We start from the raw sequence: 26,419 nt of genomic DNA, 5'->3' as shown, positions 1-26,419 counted from the left end.
GGCATTTTGGTTCACCTGAGATTTTATTAGCCCACGTGCCTATGTGTAAATGCTTGGTACCCAAGTATGGTTCTAGCACCGACAGCAATTGTATAACATGGGAGTTTGTTAGAAATGTAGAACCTCATTGTGCTCCCATGCCCAGCTAATGAACACTAATAAACATGTTCATCAATAAATACTAGTAAACATGTACTTTAATAGGATTCCCAGGTGATTTGTATGCATATTAAAGTTTGAAAACCAGTGGTATAGAGGGGAAAAAGCGCAAAGTGCATTCAGGGTATAGTAAATAGATCATTTGGCTAAAACACAGGTTTCTGCAAAAGCAAAAAGTTTGAAACATCTAGAAATGACGGTTGGTCCTGATGATCAAGAGACTTGAAAGCCATGTTCCAGGAATTAAAAGTTTTCTTCCAGTCATTGGAAGCCATTGCAAGTTTTTGTACTGAGGAATGACATGATCATAGATGGCTTAGGAAGATTGGAAGAAGGGGGTCATTTGTGAAAGAACATGATGATCCGTAGTCTCAAATCTTTTCTGTAAGATAATCTTTCAAATCCATTAGACACTTTCATAAATACATAGGCTCTTTCAGGTTTCTGGGAGACTATTAAATGTACTAACATGATGCAGAGATGTTCCAACTAATGACTTGAAAGAGTCATTTTAGTTCTTAATGTCACTGGGTTCTGCAAAGAAGCAACGGGAACTAAGGTCTCAGGGATGAGAGACTGAATATTCACAGCCAGTTGGAAACTAATACCAAACAGAGCAGGGCAAAGAGGGCCCTGGGAACACAGTATATGTATCTTTCAGGTTCCTTAATGTTGCAGTCTGTATCTTTTTCATCTGCCCTTTGGCAATTTCACCACTTATTTGAGTTCTTATCTGAGGTAGGTCAGGGTGCAGAGTGGAGCTAGCTGTTGTCATCCTGCTGAAACAGCCTTAAGGTCAGTGGTTTGCAGCCATCACTGCACATTAGAATCACCTGGGGAGTTTTAAACACTACAGCTGCTCAACCATGTTCCCAGGCCAATCAAATGATTATTTCTGGTGGTTCTAACAATCAGCCAGGTATGGCAAGAGTCAAATAAATGCCCTCAAACTGAAAATTACAATAAAAAGAAAATATCCTTCTAGTTTAGTGGGTGGAGTAAAATATAATGGTTACCATTTATTAAGTCCATATTAGGTGACAAACACTTATAAATGTGTTTCACATGCATTATCTGTTTAGCCTCCCCCTAGATAACTTGTGTTTCAAGTAAGATTTTTTACCATAACCTCCAGTGTACAGAACAGTACACTAAGGCTCAAAACAAAGAATGCACTTGCCTACATTCAGGAAGTGGTCAAGCCAGGATTCAACCTAAAGGAGTAAGGTTTAGAGCCTGATCCTTGGTCTAAATCACAAATTCTGAGGACAATTTGTGGATTCATTCATCCCTTCTACCCTAACCCAAGTCTACTGAGTACAATTTTTTTTTTAATATTATGAAAATAATGTATTCTGTGATTCAGTTGGTAAATGCTCAAATTTGTTTTAACATGATGGCTCATTTCTAAATGCCATCACTGCATAGGGTGGTGCCTTGCATATTGCAGACATTCAATAATTGCTTTTTATATGATGATATGAATGAATTCACTCATTTATAAATTTATAAATTCACTGTTTTCTTGTAAAAGAAGAGAAAGGTATCTGATTGAATCAATCATACCACCAAAAAATACACCTGGCAATTGTTTTTAGCAGCCATTGTCAGTAGTTTCATCTTACTTGGTTTACTTATCAAATATGGTCTATTCTCTGTGTTTAGGGTTTCCCTTGCTCACTTTACTCCAGTCACATTGGACTTCCTCAGTCCAGTCAGTCTTTCTCCTATTTCAGAATGGGGAGAACTTCATACTTATTGTTCTTTCCACGAGATTCATCCCCTTCTACTGCCCTCTCCTCTTTCCATCTCAACACCATCACTACCAGTATATGCCTGGGTAATACCTTCAGATTCCAATTTAAAAGTAATTTTGTCATGGGGCGACTGGGTGGCTCAGTTGGTTAAGTGTCCGACTTCATCTCAGGTCATGATCTCACAGTTCATGGGTTCGAGCCTGGAGCCTGTTTCAGATTCTGTGTCTCCCTCTCTCTCTCTCTCTCTGCCCCTCCTCTGCTCATTGTCTGTCTCTCAAAAAGAAATAAAAATGTTAAAAAAATTATAAATAAATAAAATAATTTTGTCACATAGCATATATAGTGACTTCTCAACACCTCCTCCTCTGATAATTTTCCCTATTTCCCCATTATTTACTTAAAATGACTTTATAACAATTTGTTATTATGTATCTCTTAAGTTTATTTATTCAATAACTTATTCCCTATTAAAACGTGCCTTCCCAGAGCAAAGGAATCCTGTCTTATTTACCACTGTGTTTCTAGTGCCTAGAAAGTACCCAGCACACAGTAGATGCTCAGTGAAAGCATTGAATGTTCAGTGTTTCTAAGTATTAGTTGTGTTAACCCCTAGCAATAGCATTTGTTTCTCTCAATTCCCAGTCTTACTTACTAGGTGATCTAAATTACATGTAGTTGTTTTTTCTCACTCTAGTGTTTTCAACCGATGCTTAAAAATAAATAACCAACACAATATGTACTGTTTCCATTTAGTAACCTACTTTTTTTTGAAAAGCTATTTATCTGTAGGAAGTCAGAGAATCAATGAAAATTCAAGCAAATTTCCCTGAGGCAGAAAGTAACCAGAAGGTGAGTCCATTTTGAAACAGGAGTTTTGTGATATGGAGTTTTAATCTAGTGAGAAAATATTGTACCTCAAACCAATATCCTGGAATTTCTCAATAAATTTTGAAAGGATTGGTTAATTTTCACATGTAACTATACCATTCTCTTACGCTAATTCGCCTTAAAGGGTATACAGTGATGACTCTGCCTCCATATTTGTTTGGACAGTCAATTTTATTCAGTGGAGAACGAGTGTGTACTCTCAAAATTTTCTAGGAGATTTTCCTTATTTTTATCATGTATATCCATTTCATAAATTCAATTCAACAAGCATTGATAATATGTCCACAACGTGCCTTACCCCATGCTCCTTGCTGTAGGAATGCAAAAGGAATCTATAACAAGGTTCAAAGAACCATTAACCATATCAAGATTACAAGAAAAAACCCATGACTTGGGGTAAAGGGTAAGGTTGGGGTAGAAAAACATATGAGACAGCATTTACTAAAATGAGATACTGAGCACAACCAAGGACCTCACTTTAATATTGCCATATATGAGAAGCTCGTGTCACATTCAGTGGTGAATGGTTGAAACCTTTCCTCTAAGATCAGAAACAAAACAAGGGTGCCCACTCTTACCACCCCTGTACAACATAGCACTAGAAGTCCTAATCAGAGCAGTTAGGCCACAAAAAAGGCAAATCGTTACATAGCTTAATGACAAGACTATTGCTCTTAAAACATCTTTTATTCAAATTCTGGTTCTGATATTTATTAGCTTTGTCAGTTTTCATGAGTATATTACTGGTTACCTCACAGAGTTATTAGAAGGATTAAAATATGCAAATTGTCTCACATAATATTCTCAAAAATATGCAACTCTTATACCTGATAAGAGGAATGAAACAGCAATATTAAGTTAAAGAGGAATGATTCATGGGGAAGGAAAGATTCAAAATTTAGTCATTCATTCAATGTAAATTTTATTTTAGACCTATTATGTGTCAGATCTTTTGGATACTGTGTTAAAGAAGATGGCCATGATTTCTTGAAGTCCACATTTTAATGGAGGAAGACAAACAATGAACAAGTTTAAAAAAAACCAACAACAACTCAGAAAAGAAGATAGTGAATGGCTGTAACAGGACAGAGAAAGTTGCCTGGAGTTGGAGAAGCGTAGGAATGACCACTCTGAACAGGTTACATGTGAGATGACGAGACCTGGACATTCAGTGATCCATGTGAAAGGGGGAAGAATATTCCAGGCAGAGGACCACAGGGGCAAAGCTCAGAGGCAGGAGTCTGCTTGGTGTGGGTGGCCAGTGTAAACGGAGTGTAGTGAAGGAAGGAGTGAACTAGATGAGGGTCCAGAAGTAATTCTGGGCTGAAGAAAGAATGCCTGGAAGGTCATGGAGCAAAAGGATCTCTTTAGATGGACCTGCTGCACCCCTTGAAGTTGTGAAGGGAAACAGAGCAAGTAAACCACTTTGGAAAGAAACCGCAGCTTAAGGAATGAGACCAGGGAAAAGGAACTTGGCTAGAATATAGTCATGGTTTGTGTAAGTTCATAGAAGAGAACTTTAGATTTAAGCAAAGGAAATTTGATGCATAGTTACTACTTATGCTTTTCTTTTCTTTTTTGATTTCAAGTTTTTATTTGAATTCTAGTTAGTTAACATACATGCTAAAGTTGGCTTCAGGTGTAGAATTTAGTGATCTATCACTTACACATAACACCCAGTGCTCATCACAAGTGTCCTCCTTAATACCCATCACCCATTTAACCCATCCCCTACCCACCTCTCTCCATCAACCCTTGGTTTGTTCTCTATAGTTACCTTTCCTTAAAAGGTATATATGGATGGCCAACAGAAATTCATCATGCATTCTAATGCCTTCCAGGGCTTGTCTCTGCATTCCATTTCCTTATGGGTCAAATCTTAGTGAGAAACTTTTGACAAAATAAGTTGTTAAATGCTAAGTACATTATATTCTTTATAGACAACCCTCCTAAAAATTAAAAGTATTAGGGAGTCACAATTTATATTTTTAAACAGGCTTTCTGCTTTGAACTTTTCATATTACTCATCAAGAGACCTTGTAGCTTTTTCTCTAATTTTCCCTACACTTTTCCAGTCTCAGGGGCAGATTCAGTGATTTTCATATCTGAATTCCACATGCATAGCATTAAAATATGGGTGAATAATGATGTATATTTCTTTCAAAGCAAGTAGATATTATTTAAATAATGGATATTTTCAAAACCATGATACTTTGTCCTTTTGCTTTCTTTAAATCAATTTTCAAGAAAAAACAAAACTTTGCATTCCCACTAACAGTGCAAGAGGGTTCCCCTTTGTCCACAGGCTATTGTTTCTCGTGTTGTTGATTTTAGCCATTCTGACAGGTGTGAGGTTATATCTCATTGTGGTTTTGATTTGTATTTCCCTGATGATCAGCAATGTTGATCATCTTTTCATGTGTCTGTTGGCCATCTGGATGTTTGAGATGTCTGTTCATGTGTTCTGCCCAGTTTTAATTGGATTATTCATTTTTTGGGTGCTGAGTTTATAAGTTCTTTATATATTTTGGATACTAACCCTTAAACAGATAAGTCATTTGCAAATACCTTCTCCTATTCCATCAGTTGCCTTTTAGTTTTATTGATTGTTTCCTTTGCTGTGCAGAAGCTTTCATTTTGCTTTTGTTTTCCAATATTACTTGGCCATAAAAAAGAATGAAATCTTGCCACTTGTAACAATGTAGATGGAGCTAGAGAGTATTATGCTAAGCAAAAGAAGTCAGAGAAAGACAAGTACCCTATGATTTCACTCATATGTGGAATTCAACAAAACAAATGAGCCAAGGGGGAAAAAAGAGATGGAGAGGCAAACCAAGAAAAAGACTGAACTATAGAGAAGAAGGAAGGGGAGCTTCCTGAAAAAGTCCAAGAAAAAGACTGAACTATAGAGAAGAACTATAGGGAAGGAGGATGGGGAGCTGGGTTAAATAGGTGATGAAGATTAAAGAGGGCACTTATTGTGGTAAGTATGGTGTTGTGTAGAAGTGCTGAATCACTATATTGTACACCTGAAACTATATTACACTGTGTGTTAACTGGAATTTGAATAAAAACTTAAAAAATAAACTTAAATTTATTGAAAAAAAAGAAAAAAGAAAACTTTGGAATGTCCCTAAATAATCAGGGCTTTTTCTTCTATAAGCTTATAGTAGCACCACTTTATAATGAAAAATGTTTAAATTTTTTTTAACATTTTGTTTATTTTCAAGAGACAGAGCATGAGTGCGAGAGGGGCAGAGAGAGAGGGAGACACAGAATCTGAAGCAGGCTCCAGGCTCTGAGCTGTCACCCGATGCGGGGCTTGAACCCACAAACTGTGAGATCATGACCTGAGCCAAAGTTGGATGCTTAACTGACTGAGCCACCCAGGCACCCCATGAAAAATAATTTTTAGCTTACAGTGAAATGCCAACCTGCTTCCCAATGCTACCCCACATCCACATTCTGCCTTGCTACTTGTGTAGTTGTAGAAAAGGAAATTAACTTCTCTAGTCTCTCCTGTATTTTGGGGAAGAGTAAATAAGCTAACACATACAGCCTGTGTACAATATTCAACACAAAGTAGGTGCTCCACAAATGCTGATTCGTTTTCTTAGTTTGGAAAATTTCTGCTTCAAAATCAGCTCCCTTTACATCTTTTATGTTAATGAAAGATGTTGGAGTTAGTAGGTCTTTCAGTGCTGGTTCTGAGTCCTTGTGCTGTTCTGGACATCAGCCACCTACCTGTCCCCCAATCCCTAATCTCTAACAAGTTTCTGGCCAGGATAAACGTTTTTTTAACTACCTTGGTGAATGATTATCACCATTCTGACTTTGGTAATACAACTTCTTAACCTTCTCTCTGTCGTTCTAGATTCATCACTACGATCTGATCCCTACTTGGCAACCTGTATCTTTCTTCGTTCACATTACTACTTGAGTATATCTATACTTTATCTGTCTGAGTTCTTGTATAGGATTTAAGGTAACTACCTATAGGCACACTGACCTGAATTGGGATCTAGGGTATATTATTTACCAGTTTTGTCACTTTGGACCCACCTCTTAACTTTTAATAATCTTTATTTCTTCACTTGAAAATTATAGATAGCAAACCTGACCTCAGAATTAATGTGAATATTAAATGAAGTAAAGCATATTAAGCACTTATCACAGTGGCTAGCACAATTGTATACTCAGGCAATCATTTAATTATGGCAAAGTTAAACACACACACAAACACATACACGCATGAACACACACAGGCAGAGAGAGAGAAGGAAAGTGATTTAATCTTACTGCAGACACAGACACTACTAAAAATGGCCACGTGAGGAAACTCTGACCTGGGCAGAGTAAGGAATGTATCACCCACTTTTCCAACATGAGGAAAGGTATTAAATTAGAGCTATAATGCCCCAAACCAGGTTATTTTAGCCAAGTTCACATGATGCAATTGTCAAATTGTGAGTGGCAAAATATTTACCAGAAAAGAACACCTTTTCTTAAAAAAGAAATGTAAGTTCATATTAGCTACCCCTATTCCTCCATGATTTAAATCCCATCATTCATTTGAGGAAAATAAATTGAAAAATGCCTCTCCATCCTATCTTCTTTGGGATTTTTCCTTCTTCCTCCACTCATATCAGTATGTGAACTTGTTCCATCCAAATGAGTCTTTAACTCAGTGGAAAAGGATACACAAATATGTGTTGAGGGAATTTATGTCAATGGGCTCTAAAACAAACAAGCAAAAAATATAAAACAGACTGTGCTGTTGTACTATAACACTGTGGGTTGTCAGAAGTAAAATTGTCTACCGTTGGCATTGTCATCCATCATGTTGCCTAAGCAAAACTGCAATCTCAGAGGAAGTAGGAGGGGTGAGAAGTGACTTAAAATGATTAGTTCCGCTCCACAGATGCAGGAGCTGGCGTGCTAAGGACCAAGTCAAGCATCTTAGTTGTGAATTTGTTTGTGAACGTGTCTGTGATTTGCAACATGAGGGAAAATGAAGAGAACATGAAGCCACATTTTAGAACTGCATGTGATGGTAAAAAAATAAGTAGGCTATATTTTATTCTTGTTATTTCCTAACAACTTTGTGGAACCTGCAGACGATCCCCCCCTCCCTCTCCTCCATTCATGCTTCCACAAGTCTTCCTGTTAATGTTAACCCTGCTCCCAAAAACAAAATAAACACAATGTAGTTACTATGAGTCAGAAGGATTTAACATTCATTTTTATTATGACCTTCCCAAATGATCACAGTGGCTAAAACCACCAACTCTGAAGGCAGATTGGCTGAATGTAAATCTCAGCTCTGCCATTACTTGCCTTGTGGACGTGGGCAAGTTATTTAAGCTTACTTAGTCTTAATTTCTGCACCTAACTTAAAAAAATGTTGAGGATGATAACAGACCTACAACCTATGCTATTCAATTCTGTAGTTGTGGCATAATAGCAAGCATTGATAGTATCTAAAATAATGAGTTCGGCCATGAGCCTATAAAACAGGATCAAGCTATGTTTGGTTAGTGATCCATAGTTGTCAACTGCCTGATTTAGGTCACAGAATTTTAGATAGAGAAGGAACTTTAGGGATCACTTAATTTGACAGCCTTATATTACATATGAGACAACTAGGAGACAGGAAGAAGCTGTACCTTGTCTACCTCCTCTTCACCTCCCCACCCTCCTCCACCAAAAAAAAAAAAAAAAAAAAAAATCACATAGCTAGTGTGAAAGTAACAACAAAACTAGTTGTTTTTCTTATATACCTTATGGTATCATTTTCACCTGCAGACTTCTTTTTTTTAATTTTTTTAACGTTTATTTATTTTTGAGACAGAGAGAGACAGAGCATGAATGGGGGGAGGGTCAGAGAGAGAGGGAGACACAGAATCTGAAGCAGGCTCCAGGCTCCGAGCCCGACGCAGGGATCGAACTCGTGAACCATGAGATCATGACCTGAGACCTGAGCCGAAGTCAGACACTTAACTGACTGAGCCACCCAGGCGCCCCCATCTGCAGGGTTCTAATAATGATGTCTTATTTTCCAAAAACAAAGGTTTTCCCAGGATTGCATCTCATACTTTCCAGTGCTCTGAAGCTCACTCCCCAGAAGCAGACCAAGAAAGAAAAACTTTTGGGCACGTGATAAGCAAGTAAGGGAAATAAGATAGGGAAGTCAGAGTAAACCAAATAAGGGTGACATTTTAAGCCAAAGCCATTAGGCAGGTAAGTTTGAGCCTGACTTCACGAGGAAACTCTGGAGTATAAATTGCTTAAGGATTGCTCTACTGCCCTACATAATCATTGGTTAATGGGAACCAAGGAGGCTGCAAATTCTCCAGTATTTTCCAGTGGTCCAAAGCTGCCCAGTAGCCCAAGGGGTGGTATACTGAAGAGGGTGAATGCAGGTACTGCTCATAGAAAACACTCCAAAATAATGTGCATGGGGTGGGTGGGTGGTGTGGGGTTGGGAGGATAAAAAAATTATCTGAGGGAATTTAGGTAGAGCACTAGTTTAGTCTTCTGTATGACCTTAATAACAGAGGAAAATAAATAAATAAACCTGTTTGAAGGATTAGACCAGAAATTTCTGCTGCAAGCTAGCTATTTGAAGTTTTTTGTTTTATTTATAAAAATTCATATTGTATTTTACCTTAACATCTCAATGATTACTTGAGGCTCTTTCCAAAACTATGAGTTTGATTTGCAAGCTTCAAAAGTTGTTTTAACTGATATCTGACTTTTTTAACTTTAAATTTTAGGGTCTTTCTTTCTTTCTTTCTTTTACCATCACTCTCCTACTCTACTTTCTTTGTTTTCTGGTAGAACATCAGTTTTTATCCAAATAACATCTTAATGGTTTTCTCTTCTCATACCCATTTATACCTCCCTCTCCATATAGAAGGACGGAAGGGGGCAGCCAGTTCCTTGTATGCCACATAACCCCACTCCCTAGAGGAAAAAAAAAGAGTAAGCATTCATTTCACTATTCAGGCTTCTTGCAGTAAATTCTTCAGTGCTTTTCCCGTCTAATTTTAAAAGAATCTAAGATGTAATGTTTCTTCCCCACGTCAGTTCAGCTTCACACTAAGATTAAAATGATCTATGATGCCATGGCATTCCTTTCAGATCTCATGCCCCTTTGTACTTGGAAGTGACATACAAGATCCTCTCAAATTACTAGTATGATTTATATAACATGAGAAGTGTTTTGTTTGTTTACTTTGTTTCCTGGTAAAGATCTTACCATATTTTCCCAGTAGTGTTTTGTTTTTTGTCTTTTTTCCCCTTCTTTATTGCTCCTTGCTCCCTGACCTCTCTGTATTGTTGAAGTTTATATGACTGCTTTCATGCTACTACTGCATACTTAAGTTCCTACAAAACCTAAAATATTTACTATCAGAAAAGGTTTTCTGATCAAAATGATGTGGCAACTATAACATAGCCAATAAATGATCAAAGGATGACTGGATTCCAGATCTTACATTTATTTACATAACTTGAAATCCTCATCCTGATGTCAATGTTTTCCACATCACGACTGACATTGCCAGTCATTTATTTCTCTAGCCAGACACTGGTTTGCCAATGAGGAAACTTACCTCAAATGTTTCCATTACCCACCCTTCTAGGTCCATTTCAAATCACATCTATTTTTTTTTTCAATGCTTATTTATTTATTTTTGAGAGAGAGAGAAAGCACAAGTTGGGGAGGGACAGAGAGAGAGAGAGAGAGAGAGAGACATAGAATCTGAAGCAGGCTCCAGGCTTTGAGCTGTCAGCACAGTGCTCAACATAGGGCTCAAACCCACAAACCATGAGATCATGACCTGAGCCAAAGTCAAATGCTTAACTTGCTGAGCCCAGGTGCCCCCAAATAGCATCTCTTCAGTAAAGGCTTTCTCATTTAATTCTAACCGGTTGTGGTCTATTTTTCCTTCAATCTTCCTTGGATTAGGTTCTTCTTGGTCTATACCTTTCTTGTGACATTAATATTCTACTGTTTAATTATTTTTTGCTATCCTCCTCACTCTGCTACAACTTAGCTCCTTGAAAGGAAGAATCTTTTTGTTTATCCCAGAATCAAGAACACTTCCAAATACATAGATGCTCAGGATATTCATTGAATTACTGAATTAGATTTTGATATCCTACCTAGAGATGACTTTGCTGTTTTATGATGTTCAGTTTCATCTCGTATCTTCTGGGTGCTGGTCACTCACACTAGTGACATTTGATAATTATAGATTCTTAAGAGTTAGAAGGCTTTCACTGTAGCCTAAACTATGAGAATTTCTCTTTCAGAACTTTGACAGATTGTTCCTGCCCAAATTATTTAGTCAGTTTCCCAAATGTTTTTATACCAGAATTTTTATATACTACGTACATTATTTTTGTTAAATGCATGTGCCACCTGCTCTGTTATTTTTGTCAGTATTTTCTTGAATTTACTCACCTTTAATTTTCATAAATGTATTTTAAAGAAAGGCAGTATCACCACCTTTTGTGTAAATTTAATATTACTGGCCATAAATGGAATATAACCATAATAAGAAAGATCAATACATTTGGATCTGAAGATTTACATCTCTCAGTTAAAAATAGAGAAGGAACAAAGTTGTTAGGGGAATGTTGATGACATGTTGCTATCAAACTGAGACTTTCTTGGCAGTTTAATCAGGATGGAAAGAAAGCTGATACATGTTGTGATACTATCCTATTTAAATCTCTGTCCATATATCTACAATCATCTCCTGAAGCATCAGGGTTTACATGCAAACTTCTCAGTAAAGTGCATCTTTGAAGCCTATCAAACTCCCAAAGTACTCACTGCTTCTTGTTGAATTATCATTGGCTCCAACAGCTAAGTCACTGAGTTCTAAACTCTCATTACAATAAAGTATGTCTAGCAAAAAAATAAAATAAAATAATACAATTTTAAAAGTGGACAAAGAGGGGTGCCTGGGTGGCTTAGTCAGTTAAGCATTGGACTCTTGATTTCGGCTCAGGTCAGGATCTCACAGTTTTGGGGATTGAGCCCCACAGTGCGGAGCCTGCTTGGGATTCTCTCTCTCCTCTCTTTCTGCCCCTCTCTGTGCACACATTCTCCCTTTCTCTCAAAAAATAAATAAATAAATAAATAAATATTTTAAAAAATGGACAAAGGACCTGAATAGACATTTTTCAAAAGAAGACAAAAGAATGGCCAACAGGCACATGGAAAAGTGCTCCATGTCAGTAATCATTAGGGAAATGCAAGTGAAAATCACAATAAGACATCAACTCACACCTGTTACAATGGCTAGCATCAAAAATACAAAAGATAAATAAATGCTGGTAAGGATGTGGATAAAAGAATCCTTGTCTACTGTTGATGGGATTATAAACTGGTACAGCCACTTTCTAAAACAGTATGAAGGTTCCTCAAAAAATTAAAAATAGGACTATCATATCATCCAACAATTCTACTTCTGGGAATATATTCAAAAGAAATAAAATTACTATGTTGAAGAGATATCTGCACCCTGACATTCATCCATAGCAGCATTATTTACAAGAGCCAAGACATGGAAACAACCTAAGTGTCCACTGATGGATGAATTGATAAAGAAGTTGAAGAACACATACATGATGGAATAAAAACCAAGGAAATGCTGCCTTTTGTGACAACATGATGGAAATTGAGGGAGTTCAATGCTAAGTGAAATAAGTTAGACAAAGACATATACTGTAAGATCTCACTTACATGTGAAATCTAAAAAACAAATAAACAAATAAACAAACAGACTTGTAGAAAAAAGAGACCAGAGTTGTGGTTACCAGAGGTGGAGGGGAGGGGAGGGATAATTTGAGGAAGGTGGTCATAAAGTACAAACATCTAGTTGTAAGATAAAGAAGTACTAGAGATGTAATCTACATGATGACTATAGTTAACACAGCTGAATGGCATATTTGGAAGTTGTTAAGAAAGTAAATGCTAAGAGTTATCACAAGAACAAACTTTTTTCCCTTTTTTTGTATCTATATGAGATAATGGATATCACTACACTTATTGTGGTAATCATTTCATAATATATGTAAGTCACATCATTAAGCTATACACATCAAACCCATACAGCCCTATATGTCAATTATATCTCAAGAAAACTGGGAATTTTTTTTAAAAAAAGATACATTACACTCATAACAATAACACTGATAGATATTGGCTGTTGGGCTTTCTATCCTGAAAGGCACTGTCTTTATTTTATAATGCAATGGCTGTGCTCTAGGCTACCACATACCACATCTCTCAGTAGGACACTTCCTTTATGGCTGTTAATAATTTATTTGAACCTGAAAGCAAATTCATTTTCTCAGGAAGTAGGAACAAAACGTGTCTTCATGCAGTTTCTAATATGGGAGAATTATGTTAAAACATGAAAGGAAACATTGGTTGTTATCACCTACTCTTAAGGTTTCCAATTAAAGAAAATCTTCACTCTCAGACTGACTACTTCTCCTCTCCTCCTTTTCTGCAGAGAAGCTTTCTCAATCACAAAATCTTGCCACTTTCATAATATTGTGAAAGAGAAATAATATTAGAACTTACCTCATAGTATTTTGTGAAAATTAATGAGGTGTAGACAGGTGAGAACACCAGTATCAGGAAAGGTCATTTGGTATCAACAATGACTTATGTGTCATGGTTAAATACCAAACAAAAGTATATTTTTATTATTAAGAAAAATCACATATTAACACTAATTAAGAAGCTATTCTATGATTATTAATATGCTATTCTATTTAAATACTTAGCAAAAATGTTGCTGTGGAATTCATTTATTCAATATATATTGATAAGGTTTTACTATGTGTAAGTAGAGCTAATACAATTATTTGACATTAATATTATAATGTTTTTACTAATAGGTCTTAGTTACTCAAATATTAATTTATGAGGACCTTTTATTCCTGGTTACTCTCATTCATAATTTTATTAATTTATATCATTTTCCTACATGTATTTACTTATGTTTATTCAGTTATACCATGACTTTTTAAAAACAGTTTTCAGGGTGATTGTTTCACATATGATTATGTGAGCTGCTAAAATGTAATGTAGCAATCATCCACCCTTGACATGAATCTGAGAGACCAGACGTCCTAGATTGATATATTCATTCATTCATCCTTACTGGCCAGTTGCAGGGACATTCATGCAAGACAGATATGGTGAATTTGGATTCTTCTTCTAGCAACATTCAAGTCCCCATGTCATAATTTCTGTATCTAAAACATATGGTTAGTAATAATACCTATTGCAACTCTAGTAGATATCTGTGACTTTATCTGTTCAGCATCCATTTCCTCTCTTTCTGGTAACAGAACATTAATAGTCTTACTTTGGGTCATTATTCCTCAACCATTCACAGTCCATATTGTTTGAATATGGTTTATCCCAGCTTCAGGATCCAGGGCAAGTGACTGGTTGATGATAGGAGTGAGATCCAAGCCCCCACAGAATTGGGTGGTGTAACTAAATTGCTAATCTTCTCAATGTTGCTAAACGAAGCCAGTTTATGGTTATCTTTGGAAGCCAAATTTCATAAAACAGAACTTTGAGCCTACTCAATTTACCTGCACTCCGAGTTGAACACCCTTAACATGACCTAGTATTCATTTACTTTAGCTAGTTTGAATTTGGTTTCTGTCCCTTTCAATCCCAAGAGCACTGAATAATATACTTCACAGAGTTAAATGAGTAATTGTTGATGTTCATCACAGAATAAATAAGCTAGTAATCAAGCACTCAATATGTATTAGTCATGAATAATAATTGGAATTACAATTTATCAATTAATGAGTGTCTCATACAAGTTAGGTGAATGCAGTGAGCATAGAGAATAATAAAATAAGAATACAAGTCCCTTGTAGAATTAGCAAATGGAGATGTTTCTGAAGGTAATTTAAAGAAAAAACAAAGCAAAACAAAAAAGCAAGACTCTACAATTGGTTTAGATTGAAGTAGGGAAAGGACTAACTTTTCCTTGAAGCTGATGACAGCTGGAGATTTTCACAACCTTCATATGCCCGAGTCCTCTAACTCGTGGAGGCCCCATGACATATAAAATAAAACATATTAAAAATGTATATTTCCCATGTGAAATTTAAGTTTGATAATTATAGACATAATATTATGTTTTATAGACATTTAATTAAACATTAATTTCAGCATTTAGTTTGCTTTTCTAATTTGGGGCTAATATGTACATTTTTTTTTCAAGATTCCAGCATTTTTATAGGCCCTCTAAAGGCTTGTAAACCTAGGTTCTCTAATTCAGGCATCTAGTGGATAAATAGTCCTGGTAGAGGAGCATCAGGAAAGGGCCTCAGCGTGGTGTGACCCACATCCTGGAAAACTCCATTGGTCATAGTGGATTACCTATATTTGGCCATCCCTCAAAAGTCATCCCTAAGTAACCAACAAACCTGACAGAAATTTTCAAAAGTTACTCCTTAGAATCTGCAATGTCACTGCTCATACATCAGTTTTGTTCCTTCACTTGTATTGATGAGGCACACCTCTCCTCCTCCTTCAGGTTTGGAGAAGTGGTTGGTAAAAAGATAAGGGATGTGGTGTTTTGTTATTACTGAGACTGAATACAATTAGTATCCCCAAGGTGTCAGAAGTTAGGCAATTTCCTCATTTAACAATTTTACCTCCATTTGGAGCATCAGTAATTTCATTTTGTACTTTAAGGTACACTTTTTCTGTACTCTTCAAGATCGATTAATTTGAGGTGGTGCTGAAAGGTAAAAGGACCTTCAAAAAAATCTGGTAATTCAAGCCCTGAAAATTTCCTGTTGGTCATCTGATTGTTATCAAATCTCTGTTAGATGCAGAGATCCTTTGGGCTAAGATTTTATTTTGTTATATTAACTCACTAGATGAGACATGCTGAGAACTGACTGTAAAGTAGACAAATTTATGGAAGTTTTATTTATAAAGTTGATAGTTATCAGGAAAGGCCTGAGTCCTTCAGTATTTTCTTATAAACTGTATAATCTTATAGTCACTTAATTTTTGCTTATATTTCCTCATATATGAAAATATTGTAATAATAACCTTTCATAGGCATATTGTAAGGATTAAATATTATTATTATATGCAGAGAATTTGAAACACTATGTGACACATTCATATTTCTATACTATTATTACATGTTGATTTTCAGTTAAATAGTTTAAATTGTTTTTTATGTCATCAGGCTTACTATGGCCAAGAATTTTACAGAAACTCAGACTTAATGTTAGTCTTAAACTGTTGAAGGAGAAACACTCAGGACTCAGTGAACATAGAATTCACATTTCTAATTCTGTGTGATAAAACATCATTAAGACATAAGCCCATACTTTGCAATTTATAGTAATTTAGAGAAAATTTTTATTTTCCAGTGTCTGTGAAAACAAGGTTTGCCAGACATATAAATAAAGGGTATTTTTAATTAGCATAAGAGAAAAAAATATTTTATAACAGTGAAACTACTCTAGGATCCTTTAGCATACACAAATAAAGATGCATTAATGCATAAGATATATGTAAATATTGTTTAAAAATGATTTTTATTTGTATATTACACTAGGTTCCAGGAAGCCATATACTTGACACACTTTATTAGTAATTGGTAAGTTTATATTATTGTATGTACTGAAAGTAATAAATGTATATTGTCTTCCTACATAGTGTTTCTGATGTTCTCCCTAGTCTTTAGTATTACTGAAATTTCTAAATATTATTTTATAAGACCCCAATCAATATTTAAAGCTAAAAGATCCATTATTCATTTAAAAAAGTAATAGTACTTTTTTAAATACTTTTTTTGAAAAGTAATCATTTAAAAAGTATTTAAATGATTTGGCAAAATACGTAACCCATGTTCCATGAAACCTTCCCCAAAATCATCACTGCTGATGATTCACCACCAGCAGCAGGTCAGTGAAACTGACCTGGCACCGTGGGCATATTCCATACTTGTTCTTCATCAGATAAAAGGCTATGATACAGAATTCCATATTACCCCCTCCCAACGGAGTTGTGTTAGTTTCCAGGGAAGGAATCAGGGCGGCAGAGGGACAGAGTGCATTACCTTCTGTATTTTATACCATATGCACATAATGTCTACTCTAAAATTAACATACATTTTAAGAATTTAATACAGCTGAACAGTCCTTTATCAGAATATTCTCTTTCCTTGGCTTTTATCACCACAGTATCTTCCTCTTACCTTTTAGGCCAGTCCTAATTTGAGTCTTTTGATGGCTGTAACTGTCTTTTACCAGAAGATTCTCTTCTAGATCCTCTAGTATCCTCATTCTGCTCATCCTCCTGACCAAAGTCTTATGTGCTCTTATGATTTAAGTTATTTACACCCTCAGCATCTTCAAACATATACTCATTCATTAAAACATATGTATTAAGTGTCTACTATAGGCACTAGGTACTGGAATACAGCAGTGAGTAAATCAGATAAAAATCTCTGTGATTTTTTTTTAACTATTATTCCATGCAGTAAGATGAAAATAAAATGTGTAAAATATAATACGGTAGTAATATTTTCTAAAGAGACAATACAAAGCAGGAAAGGGCAACAAAGGTGTTAGGATGAAACATGGAAATTTTCTATTGGTCCCACCTCAACCCTCACTTCTGAGCTTCGGGTGCATATATCAAAACATCCAGTGTGCCTTGGATGTCTAGCAGGTACCTTAAACTTAAACTGTGACCCAAACTGAGTGTATTATCCCCAGCAACTTTCTTCCAGCACCACTACTGAACTACTCAAACCAGAAATGTGTGAGTCCTCTTTGGATACCTCTCTCATTCCCTATATTCCATCTGTCACAAAGTGTAGTCAGTTCTATCACATAACTTGGGCCACTTCTCTACATCTTTACTGCCACTATCCTAATTCAGGTGAACATCAATTCTCCTCTGGATTCCTACAAAAACAGATCTCACTACAGCTACTACCATCTTCCTCCAGTGTCACTAAAACTCATCCTGTCATTCCCCTACCTCAACGATCAATGGTCCCAAATTGCTACTGCCCAGATCTCTAACTGCATCACTCTTGGGACCACTTACCCTTCTCCTTTAGTCTCAGGGTTCTTCCTTCATTCTTCATCTATGCTATCCTCTCTTGGCCCAAGATATTTGCACATACTATTTCTTCTTCCTGGAACATTCTTCCCCCAACTCTTCATTAGGCTAACCCATCTTTCAAATCTCAATTGAAGCATGAATTTATCCAGCAAGTTTTATTCAAATACTCAAAATGGTTTATTTGCAGCAATTATGGATTCCATAATATCCTGTCTTTCCCACTTTACACATCATGCTACACCAGTTATTACTTCTATAATGGCTCTACCCATGTGGGAGTGTGAACTCCAAGAGGATAAGGACCATGTCTGCCTTTACCACATGTCATCCCCAGTGCTTGTCAAATAATGTTTGACATAGAGTAGGTGCCCAGTACATATTTACTGAATAAATGAATGACTATTTTAGTAAAGATTAAGGGCAGATGATTGATGATTGCTTTTATCTGGCATTTATATGCTTCATGCACAGAGATGATTTTGAGTCATGATCTCTAAATAGTACTTACAATTTTGCCTTCTCATTGTGTATCTGGGATCACAGAGGATGCTCTCCAGCAACTGATACATCTTCAGATTCCAGTAGTGCCCTCCCTTGCACATTATTGTTCCAATGTTCACATTCCTAGGTAGCGATATCAGTCTTCCGGAGAGAAGTCCTAGAGAAGTCCTAGAAGTCTGCTGTACAATAAAGACCCATTTCAGGTATAAGTTGATCTCAGGTTTTATAGCTAGTGGAAATATCTCTTTGATTATGTTAGTAACATCTATTGGTAATAGATATCCCTGAGATGTTACCGCATAGAGAAAATATTTTTTCTCCTTTTGATTGGTTTCAATACATTGCCTTTTTAACCTTATCTTAATTCCCTTGAAATGTCTGTTTCTCTCTTCTCAAGCCAGTCTACAATAATTGCATTAAATTTATGTCCACTCAGACTATATAGATTAATGCTATTAAACCTTGTTTGTTTTCCTGTCCACTCATTATGCTTTATTATTAAAATTTGTTAATATTTGTTAATTTCATGCCAAATGCTCCGCATATATTTATGTCATTCTAAAATCAAATGGAGAAGGTGCAATTATCATTCTCAGTTTTACACAGGAGTAAACCATGGCTTAGAGAGGCTAACTGACCTGTTCAAGTCACAAAGATAGGAAGTATTCAAACTGGGATTTAAACCCAAAGTTCTGACTCCAGTTCCTTTGAAACTCTCAGTTTGCACTGTGCTATTATTGTTTTACATGCTGAGACACAAGTTATTTTAACTCTTTGCCCACCTCTCCCTTAATTTTCTGTATAAGGTAAGCCTTCAATAAGTACTTATTTAACTCTTCACTGGGCTGTTATTATTACTGCTGAATGACAGTATTTGTGGTACTGTTCTTTTTACTGATTTTTTTCTTTCCCAACCCAAACTGAAGAGAGCATACGCGGGAGAGGCTGGCAGTGCAGAAAGTGCAACAAGGATAAATAAAAGTCGGAAGGAAAATACAAGATTGCTAGGGTTTCACCAGTTAGTTACTTGGGGTTCAAACTGCTTTAGGAATCCGCTGGACGTAATGCTAGTAATCTAAACTTTGTTCTTCCTTCAGGACGTTCGCTTGTGTAAAAGATTCCCATTGTAGAGAAATGTAAAAAGAAATGGAGGAAAATTGGCAATTTTGGTCTATCATGGGTCTATATTTTGGTTCCTGTAACTCGCAACCTGAGTAATTAATGATGGAAGAATTACAGATTTCACCTTTCTCGTTTATGGCGCTGATTTTCACCTGTCCTTAATTCAGAAACTCCCTTACTCTGTGAAGACACACAGCTCTTCCTTCCCGCTCGCGTTTCCTCCCAGGGGCGCTTTCGGATTCCCGCCTCAAAGCCCTCCCGCCTCCACCCTCCCCTCGGAGTCATTCCCCCAAGCCTCCCCAGGACGACCCTCTGACCTAGGCGGGGGAGGAGGGAGGTTGTCCGGAGGTAAATGGGTCAGGAGCAAGGCTCGGACCTGGACCGCGGGGAGGCCCGGGTGCTGCGGGGACCGAGAGCCGGCCGAGCGCCGCCAGCCCCTGCCTCGGCTGCGGGCGGCGAGCGCCCCTCCTCCTCTCCGACTTGGCCGGCAAGCGCGCGCCTCCCACTCCCGCAGCGGCCGAGGGCTCCTCGGGCCGGGGGAGCTGCGCCGCGGCCGAGAGCCGGCAGCCGGCAAGGTCTCGGACGTGGGAACCAAGGCTGTCTAGTCTAGTGGTTAGGGACGCTGGCTTTGGAGTCCAATTCTGTTTCCACCTCTCGCCTCCTAGGTGACCTTGGGCGAGTTGCTTCGCTTCAGTGTGCCAGTTTCTAAATCGATATGGGGAAACTGAGGTGAGGGTTAAATCCTAGGATTGTTGTATTAACAAAGCACTCCAGGCAAGTAGTAAGCGCCCAGTTAATAGCAACGGTCAGCCCTCAAGAGTGAGAAGCGAAAACTGCTCTGGGTCCAAGGATGTAGGTTTGCGCTCTCGCTTTTCCAGTTCTGCACCGAGGAGTAGGGGGAGGGGCCGCCGGGAGCACCTGCCCTCCCTCCCCTCCCCCCCTCCTCCCCTGTTCCAAGATAACTCGGGAGTAGCGGGGAAGCATTCGTCCCAGCCTTGGGTTCGGGCTCCTTAACGCGGCCCAGATCCCCCAGCCTAGTGGCAGCCCGCGGCGCCCGCGGCACGTCTCTCTCCCGCGAGCTGAGGAAACATTTCTGCCCTGAATTGAGTATCTCCCTCCCTCTCCGACCACAGAGCTCGCTCGCTGCCACCTCTGGGACTCGGCAGCCGTGGGGAGTCCGGCAAAGCCTCGGGCGGGAGGGAAGAAGACAACCTCAGGGTGTGAGAGTGTCCCCCCGCCCTGGGAAGGGAAGCGAGGACGAGGGGTGGCGCGGAGACCGGGGGAGAACACCGGGCCCCCTGGCGCTCCTGGGCCCCATCCTCATTTTGCTGCCTTCTAGGGACTGCTCTGGCTTTTCCCGTCCCGAGGCACACACATCCCCGGAATAGCCAGGCGTCCCAGGCCGCCACACGCCCGGCTCTAAGCCCAGGGCAGAGAGGCCGGAGGCTACAGCTCAGCACGCGGCGGGAGTGGGCGGCGAGCGCCAGCAGGCGAGGTAAGGAGGGGCGGGGGGCGGGTGGGGAGAGTGCCTGCACGTGCGCGCGCCTGTGCGCGTGCTCCGAGGGGGCGTCGGGTGGGGGTCCGCCCCAGGGCCACCCGCCCTTCCTGCACTGTGTCCCCGCCCCAGCCCCCTCGCCCCCTGCACCCAGGCTCGGGTGCTAGCCACGCGCGTTCCCCACGCCCCCGTGTCCCAGCACCCCCTGATCCAAACCCCACCCTCCCCACTAATAATTTCCCAATGCAGAATCAGACCGAAACCTGGAGAGAGAACGTTGCCTTTCTGCTCCCCTAGCCCCCCCCCCCCCCCCTTTCTATAAATAATCCGGACTAGCGGGTCAGGCACGTCACACGGCAAGAAACCGGGACCCCGACGTTTTCTTCTCTGGGAATAGGGGGTAAAGGGTGAGGAGAAGGAGAAAGAAATCGCTCGTGAGTAGTGAAGAAAAGCGTGCTCCTTGACTCCTAGAAGAGACCAGGCACCATTTTATTCTTTTCTTTTTCTTTCTTTTTTATTTTTCTATTTCTTATTCTCTAACCCCCCTCCCCGCCCCAAATCCAATGGATTGCTCAGCACTTCTCCCATTGGTTTCTTTCCTCCCTCCCCTTCGACTACTGCACCCACCGTCCCTCCCCCCTCAACCCCCGCCGCACAACCCCCACCTCCAGCACACGTCTCGCCCCACGCAGGGGATGCTATTCTCCAGGAAATAAAGTTCAAACTCCTCGCCTCATAGGCTTGCTGAGACCAGAAATGGGCTCCCAGGCACCCATCTTCCACTAGCACTCCACACCTGCTGTCTTTTAAATTCCTAATCTGGTTTTGCATATTTAAGAGGAAACATACATACCCGCCCCAAAAACCCACAACCCGTGAGGTGCAAAACTGCCTCCCGCAACTACCAAAACTTACCCGAGGCTCTAGTTGTTTTTGTCTTAACAGAAGGAAAACAAAGATTTTACTCTGGGCCCTCCAGTGGGATGATATTCAACTATGTATATGTTGTACACATATGTTTTTTCTTTCTCCCCTTTAATTTTTTTTTTTTTTTTTCCTTAGCAAGAAAATCTGCTAGGTCCCAGGCAGCCGCCGCTGCCCCTTTGATGTTTTGGTACACCGTGCGCATGCGCCTCACATTAGAATTACTGCACTGGGCAGACTAAGTTGGATCTCCTCTCTTCAGTGAAACCCTCAATCCCATCAAAAACTAAAGGGATGTGGAGAGTCCGGAAAAAGGGCTACTTTGGGATTTGGTCATTCCCCTTAATAATCGCCGCTGTCTGTGCGCAGAGGTAAGTGTGCCCAGCATTTCTCTTTTTCATTTCACTTTGAAGGGCTCTGTCTGCATACCTCTGTGAGCAGGGATCTGTAGTGAGGATCGGATAGATGCTGAAGACGCTGTGCCTGCTGCCTTATTGATGCCTGTTTATTGTCTTTTCTTTTTTTTTTTTAGTGTCAATGACCCTAGTAATATGTCGCTGGTTAAAGAGACAGTGGATAGACTCCTGAAAGGCTATGACATTCGTCTGAGACCAGATTTTGGAGGTAATGGGGTTGCCTTGGAAATAAGAAACAGCCTAGTTATAGCCTAAGCTGTCTTTTGAGCTTTGTGTGCGCTGTGCCTTCCCTCTCCCTATTGTTGGCTGCATGTGGTATATCGGATGTGTCTCTGTGTTACCATATTGAGAAAGTGATCCAAACTTAAGCCTATTTGTCAGTATCCAGCACTTAGATGGTCTTTCAGTGAGACCCTCTTAGAGTTTATAGGTGACTGCTGTTCTTCACCTTCACTGCTAAAATCCTTTGCTTCACCGTCTTTGCTTCATTGAGATACCAGCCTCTTAAGTTTAGTTAATGGTGTACCCAGAGAACCTGGCTTACTGGAGGCCATCGTGAACATTTTTGAGAATAAAATGTGCAGGCAATTGGTTGAAAAGTGGCATTAATCCCCTGTGCCCGCCTACTTTGGAAGAGTTCTGGCATGGTTTAAAGTGGCTGGTGTCTGGGTATTCTCCAGTCCTGGAAGCCCCACTGCTTAGGGCGGTGGGAGGGAGGGGGGGTTCGGGAGCGCCAGAAGGTAGGTGGGGAGGTAGGTGGGAGAAGGGTGAAGGACCCCTTGCTGCAGCCTTAGATACACTGTTATGCCCATTTAATTTTGCTTTAGACTCTTATGAAGCTCAAAGAGTTAAACCTGCTCACTGAAGGACAGTGGGAAAGAATGAGGAGGAGGGGGTTTTAGTGCAATATATAAAATTCCCTTGAGCTAGACTGATTCCTGTGCTTCTGTGAGTTATGTGTATTCTCACACTGAGACAGCTACATATGTAGACAGAATTGGAATCTCTTCCACAAAGGCACGTGTGTGCGTGTTCCATAGAGCGTTTCCTAGAGGAGTGCCTGGCACTCTTTTTAAAAAGGAGCAATGAGGGTGAACAGTGGGGGAGGGATCTGGGGCAGAATACCCCAAGCCCAGGGACTACTCTTGCTGAGAATGAATGAAGTTCTGAGAAATCACGTGGCTGGCCATCTTGGTTCGCAGGTCCCCCTGTGGCCGTGGGAATGAACATTGACATTGCTAGCATCGATATGGTTTCCGAAGTCAATATGGTGAGTACTGAGGTTTATAGTTGTACCTCTGCAGACCTTCATTTGGGGACAGGAAGTAGGAAGGGGTCAGTCAGTGGGGGTGGCATAAGCATGAGTAAGCATATGAAATGGGGATGAGGGCTGGGCATTTTGCTTTGGAACCCACTGTGTTTGAGGTTTCAGAGCCCTTGCTTTTTGGGCTAATGATTTTTCCAACCTGGTTCGGATACTTGAGAATTGGTACAGAGCAAGTAAAATGCATCATAATTCATGTGCAAAACACAACCACATGCACAAGATCCCTTGCAGAAGCCACATTTCCTAAGGTTTATTGAGGAACCAGGTTCATCAAGTGATTTTCTGAGTTTGGAGTGGGGTCAGGAAAAGAGGGAACGGTTTTGAGGCTATTTCACAAGGAATATAATCTTACAAACTAAACTGTCGCTAATAGACTAAATAAATGACCCTGGGATACAGATGTCCACTTGTTGCTTTCAGAGATGGCCTTTTTACAAGCTGATGGCTGTCACCTCCCCCCACAATTGTTCACCTGCTCTTTTAATGTCTCTTCCCCACAAAAATAAATTAAAAAATTGTCCACCCTGTGTTCTGAAGGTAGGCTCAGACCCATGTGCCCTATCTAGTCACTTTTTCAATGTTGTACACTGCATGTCCTAAGCTTATACAGTTAATGGACAGCAGCACTCCTTAGTGGCTACCTCCTTGGAATTGGGGCAAATGCTGAGAAAAAGCCTCTCTCTTCCTGACCAGGGACACTTGTGGGGGGTTTGTTTCATGCAGGAGCGCCCCCTGCTGCCCATGTGGGGGCACTGCAGACAGACAAAACCATGACAAGTGTCCTAGATACCCCAGAATACTTGGGCTGCTTCTTTCTCCAGTGACTTTTCTACTCTGTGTTGTTAAAGTTTTCTCCCTTGGAAAAGCCTGTCTAGAAAGGCCACATTTGACTGTAAGATGGTAATGTTACTTTCAATACTGAAAGCACACCGCACATTTCAGAAGACTGTTGTGGCATGGTTCTTCCTAGAAATGAAATGCACTAATAAAGAAAAGGGTGTAGTGTGTAAAGTTTTATGTAAAAGACTTCTCAGCCAGCCATCAGGACTTGAAAGTTAGGACATTTACTAATTAACTCAAGAGAGCAAAAGTAGTTGATACGTTCTTAACATTATGCATATGGAATTTTCATATTCCCAGAGTTTAAATAGAGAGAAAACTCAAATAACTAACCTCATCCCTATACATTGTCCAAAGACAGGTGATAGTCATTAGCATTATGACATTATAAAACATAACTACTCCAGGGAACATTCAACTCTTTCTATAAAGTTTCCACAAAGTTTTAATGCCATGTATCTTCTTATATTCTAATTATTGGGAAGGCTTTTTTCATATAGGATATAAACACAGACTGAGACAATATTGGGTGATTCAGAACCACAGATTTCCCACATATTATGAAAATTCCCTGTGTGTCTAGAGAATACATTTTCTTTGGGAAACTAATTTCTCAGATGCACAAATATTCGCTTTTGTGGAATTCTAGAGGTCTTTCATTAGTTTAAATTTTGAGTTTTACTAGAAAAATTTAAAAAGGTCCTAATGTGGGTACTTCCTAAGTCCCAAAGACTTGAATCTAAATTGTGTTGCTAGACACAAAGTGATAACAGAAATCAGGTGTGGTTCTGTGCGTCCTGCATGTGGTTAAATTGGGCTGCTTTCTTTTGCCTTTTGATTTATGTTATTTTTTTACAACCCTCCTCTTTGGAGCATCACAAAAATGGTGTCCTATGGAAAATTAGGAAATAGATTCTAAACAAACAATGATGAGATGATAGGTCACCTGTGATAGGTCAGCTATGAACTTGGATATATTATATCCCCCAACTGTTTAGAGTAGTGCTGTGCTGTGTGTGTGTGTGTGTGTGTGTGTGTGTGTGTGTGTGTGTATGTGTTTTAAATTTTGTTCACCTTTTACCTGCATACAGCATTTTGGAGAGGTATCTGAGCTGGACACAATGCCAAGACCTGCTAGTCAAAATATAGACCCAGCTAAGGCGGGGTGACATCTCTTAAAGCTGTTTACTGTTGATGAAAAATCATGGGATGTTGAAAGTGCAAAAACAAATGTCAGGTTGTAAATAGGCCAGTACTGCAGCATTAATGATTAGAACGAAATGTTAAAAATTCCATGCCAGATTCCTTTCTTAGCCTACTGCTACCACATGTGGACTTGTCCAGACACATTTTTTACTTGTTGAAAGAGTAACACTTATATCAGCTAACATTATAGTGACTTAAATTAATCCTTCAAAGAAAACTTTTGTGATGTATGTTATTTTTAAGTATGCTTATTTGATTTGAAGCAACAGATGGGAAATTTCATCATTGGTGTGTAAATAAAATAAAGATGTTTGTGGCATATTACCTCTAGTATAGGGGTCTAAAAGTGTTAATATGTCTTGATTATTTTTAGTTCTGAAAGAATGGTTGATTATTTAAATGAAACCTCAAAAGTGATTAACATACATGTTTTTGCCTCATTATCTTTTATTACCTGCAACCTCTGGTAATTGTAACTTTCTTTTACTATGGCGAATCTTCCTTTGAAGGATGGTAGGCTCCAGACCATTTAGATTGTCACTGACTCATTTGTACCGAAGGAAAAGAGACATGTCAATGTGATACTCTTGGTAAATGACAATGATCGAAAAATCTGAACCAAAT

General features: G+C 39.2%; 1 protein-coding gene and 1 long non-coding RNA gene across 5 annotated transcripts in view; one reads left to right on the top strand and one right to left on the bottom strand.

The window, feature by feature from the left end:
- LOC131507551 (uncharacterized) overlaps positions 1–20,393 on the bottom strand; it is a 37,982-nt gene extending 17,589 nt beyond the window's left edge. The window contains exons 1-2 of the long non-coding RNA XR_009259556.1: positions 19,905–20,393; positions 18,473–18,644 (exon numbers count right to left, since the gene is read on the bottom strand). This is a non-coding gene — a long non-coding RNA (uncharacterized LOC131507551). The remainder of the gene's footprint in view (positions 1–18,472; positions 18,645–19,904) is intronic.
- A 168-nt stretch (positions 20,394–20,561) lies between these two features.
- GABRB2 (gamma-aminobutyric acid type A receptor subunit beta2) overlaps positions 20,562–26,419 on the top strand; it is a 247,237-nt gene continuing 241,379 nt past the window's right edge. The window contains exons 1-4 of one of the 4 annotated variants that reach the window (XM_058722419.1): positions 20,562–21,082; positions 22,149–22,377; positions 22,539–22,630; positions 23,625–23,692. In XM_058722419.1, coding sequence (XP_058578402.1) covers positions 22,301–22,377; positions 22,539–22,630; positions 23,625–23,692 — 237 coding nt within the window. In that variant the 5' untranslated portion in view covers positions 20,562–21,082; positions 22,149–22,300. Of the gene's footprint in view, positions 21,083–21,427; positions 21,517–22,148; positions 22,378–22,538; positions 22,631–23,624; positions 23,693–26,419 lie in introns of those variants that run through there. The other 3 variants (XM_058722431.1, XM_058722421.1, XM_058722442.1) reach the window with 3 other exon arrangements.

This window comes from Neofelis nebulosa, chromosome 1 (genome assembly GCF_028018385.1).
Source record: "Neofelis nebulosa isolate mNeoNeb1 chromosome 1, mNeoNeb1.pri, whole genome shotgun sequence".
NCBI lineage: Eukaryota > Metazoa > Chordata > Mammalia > Carnivora > Felidae > Neofelis > Neofelis nebulosa.
Note: the sequence above shows the minus strand (reverse complement) of the source record. Positions and strands in the feature narration are given on the sequence as shown.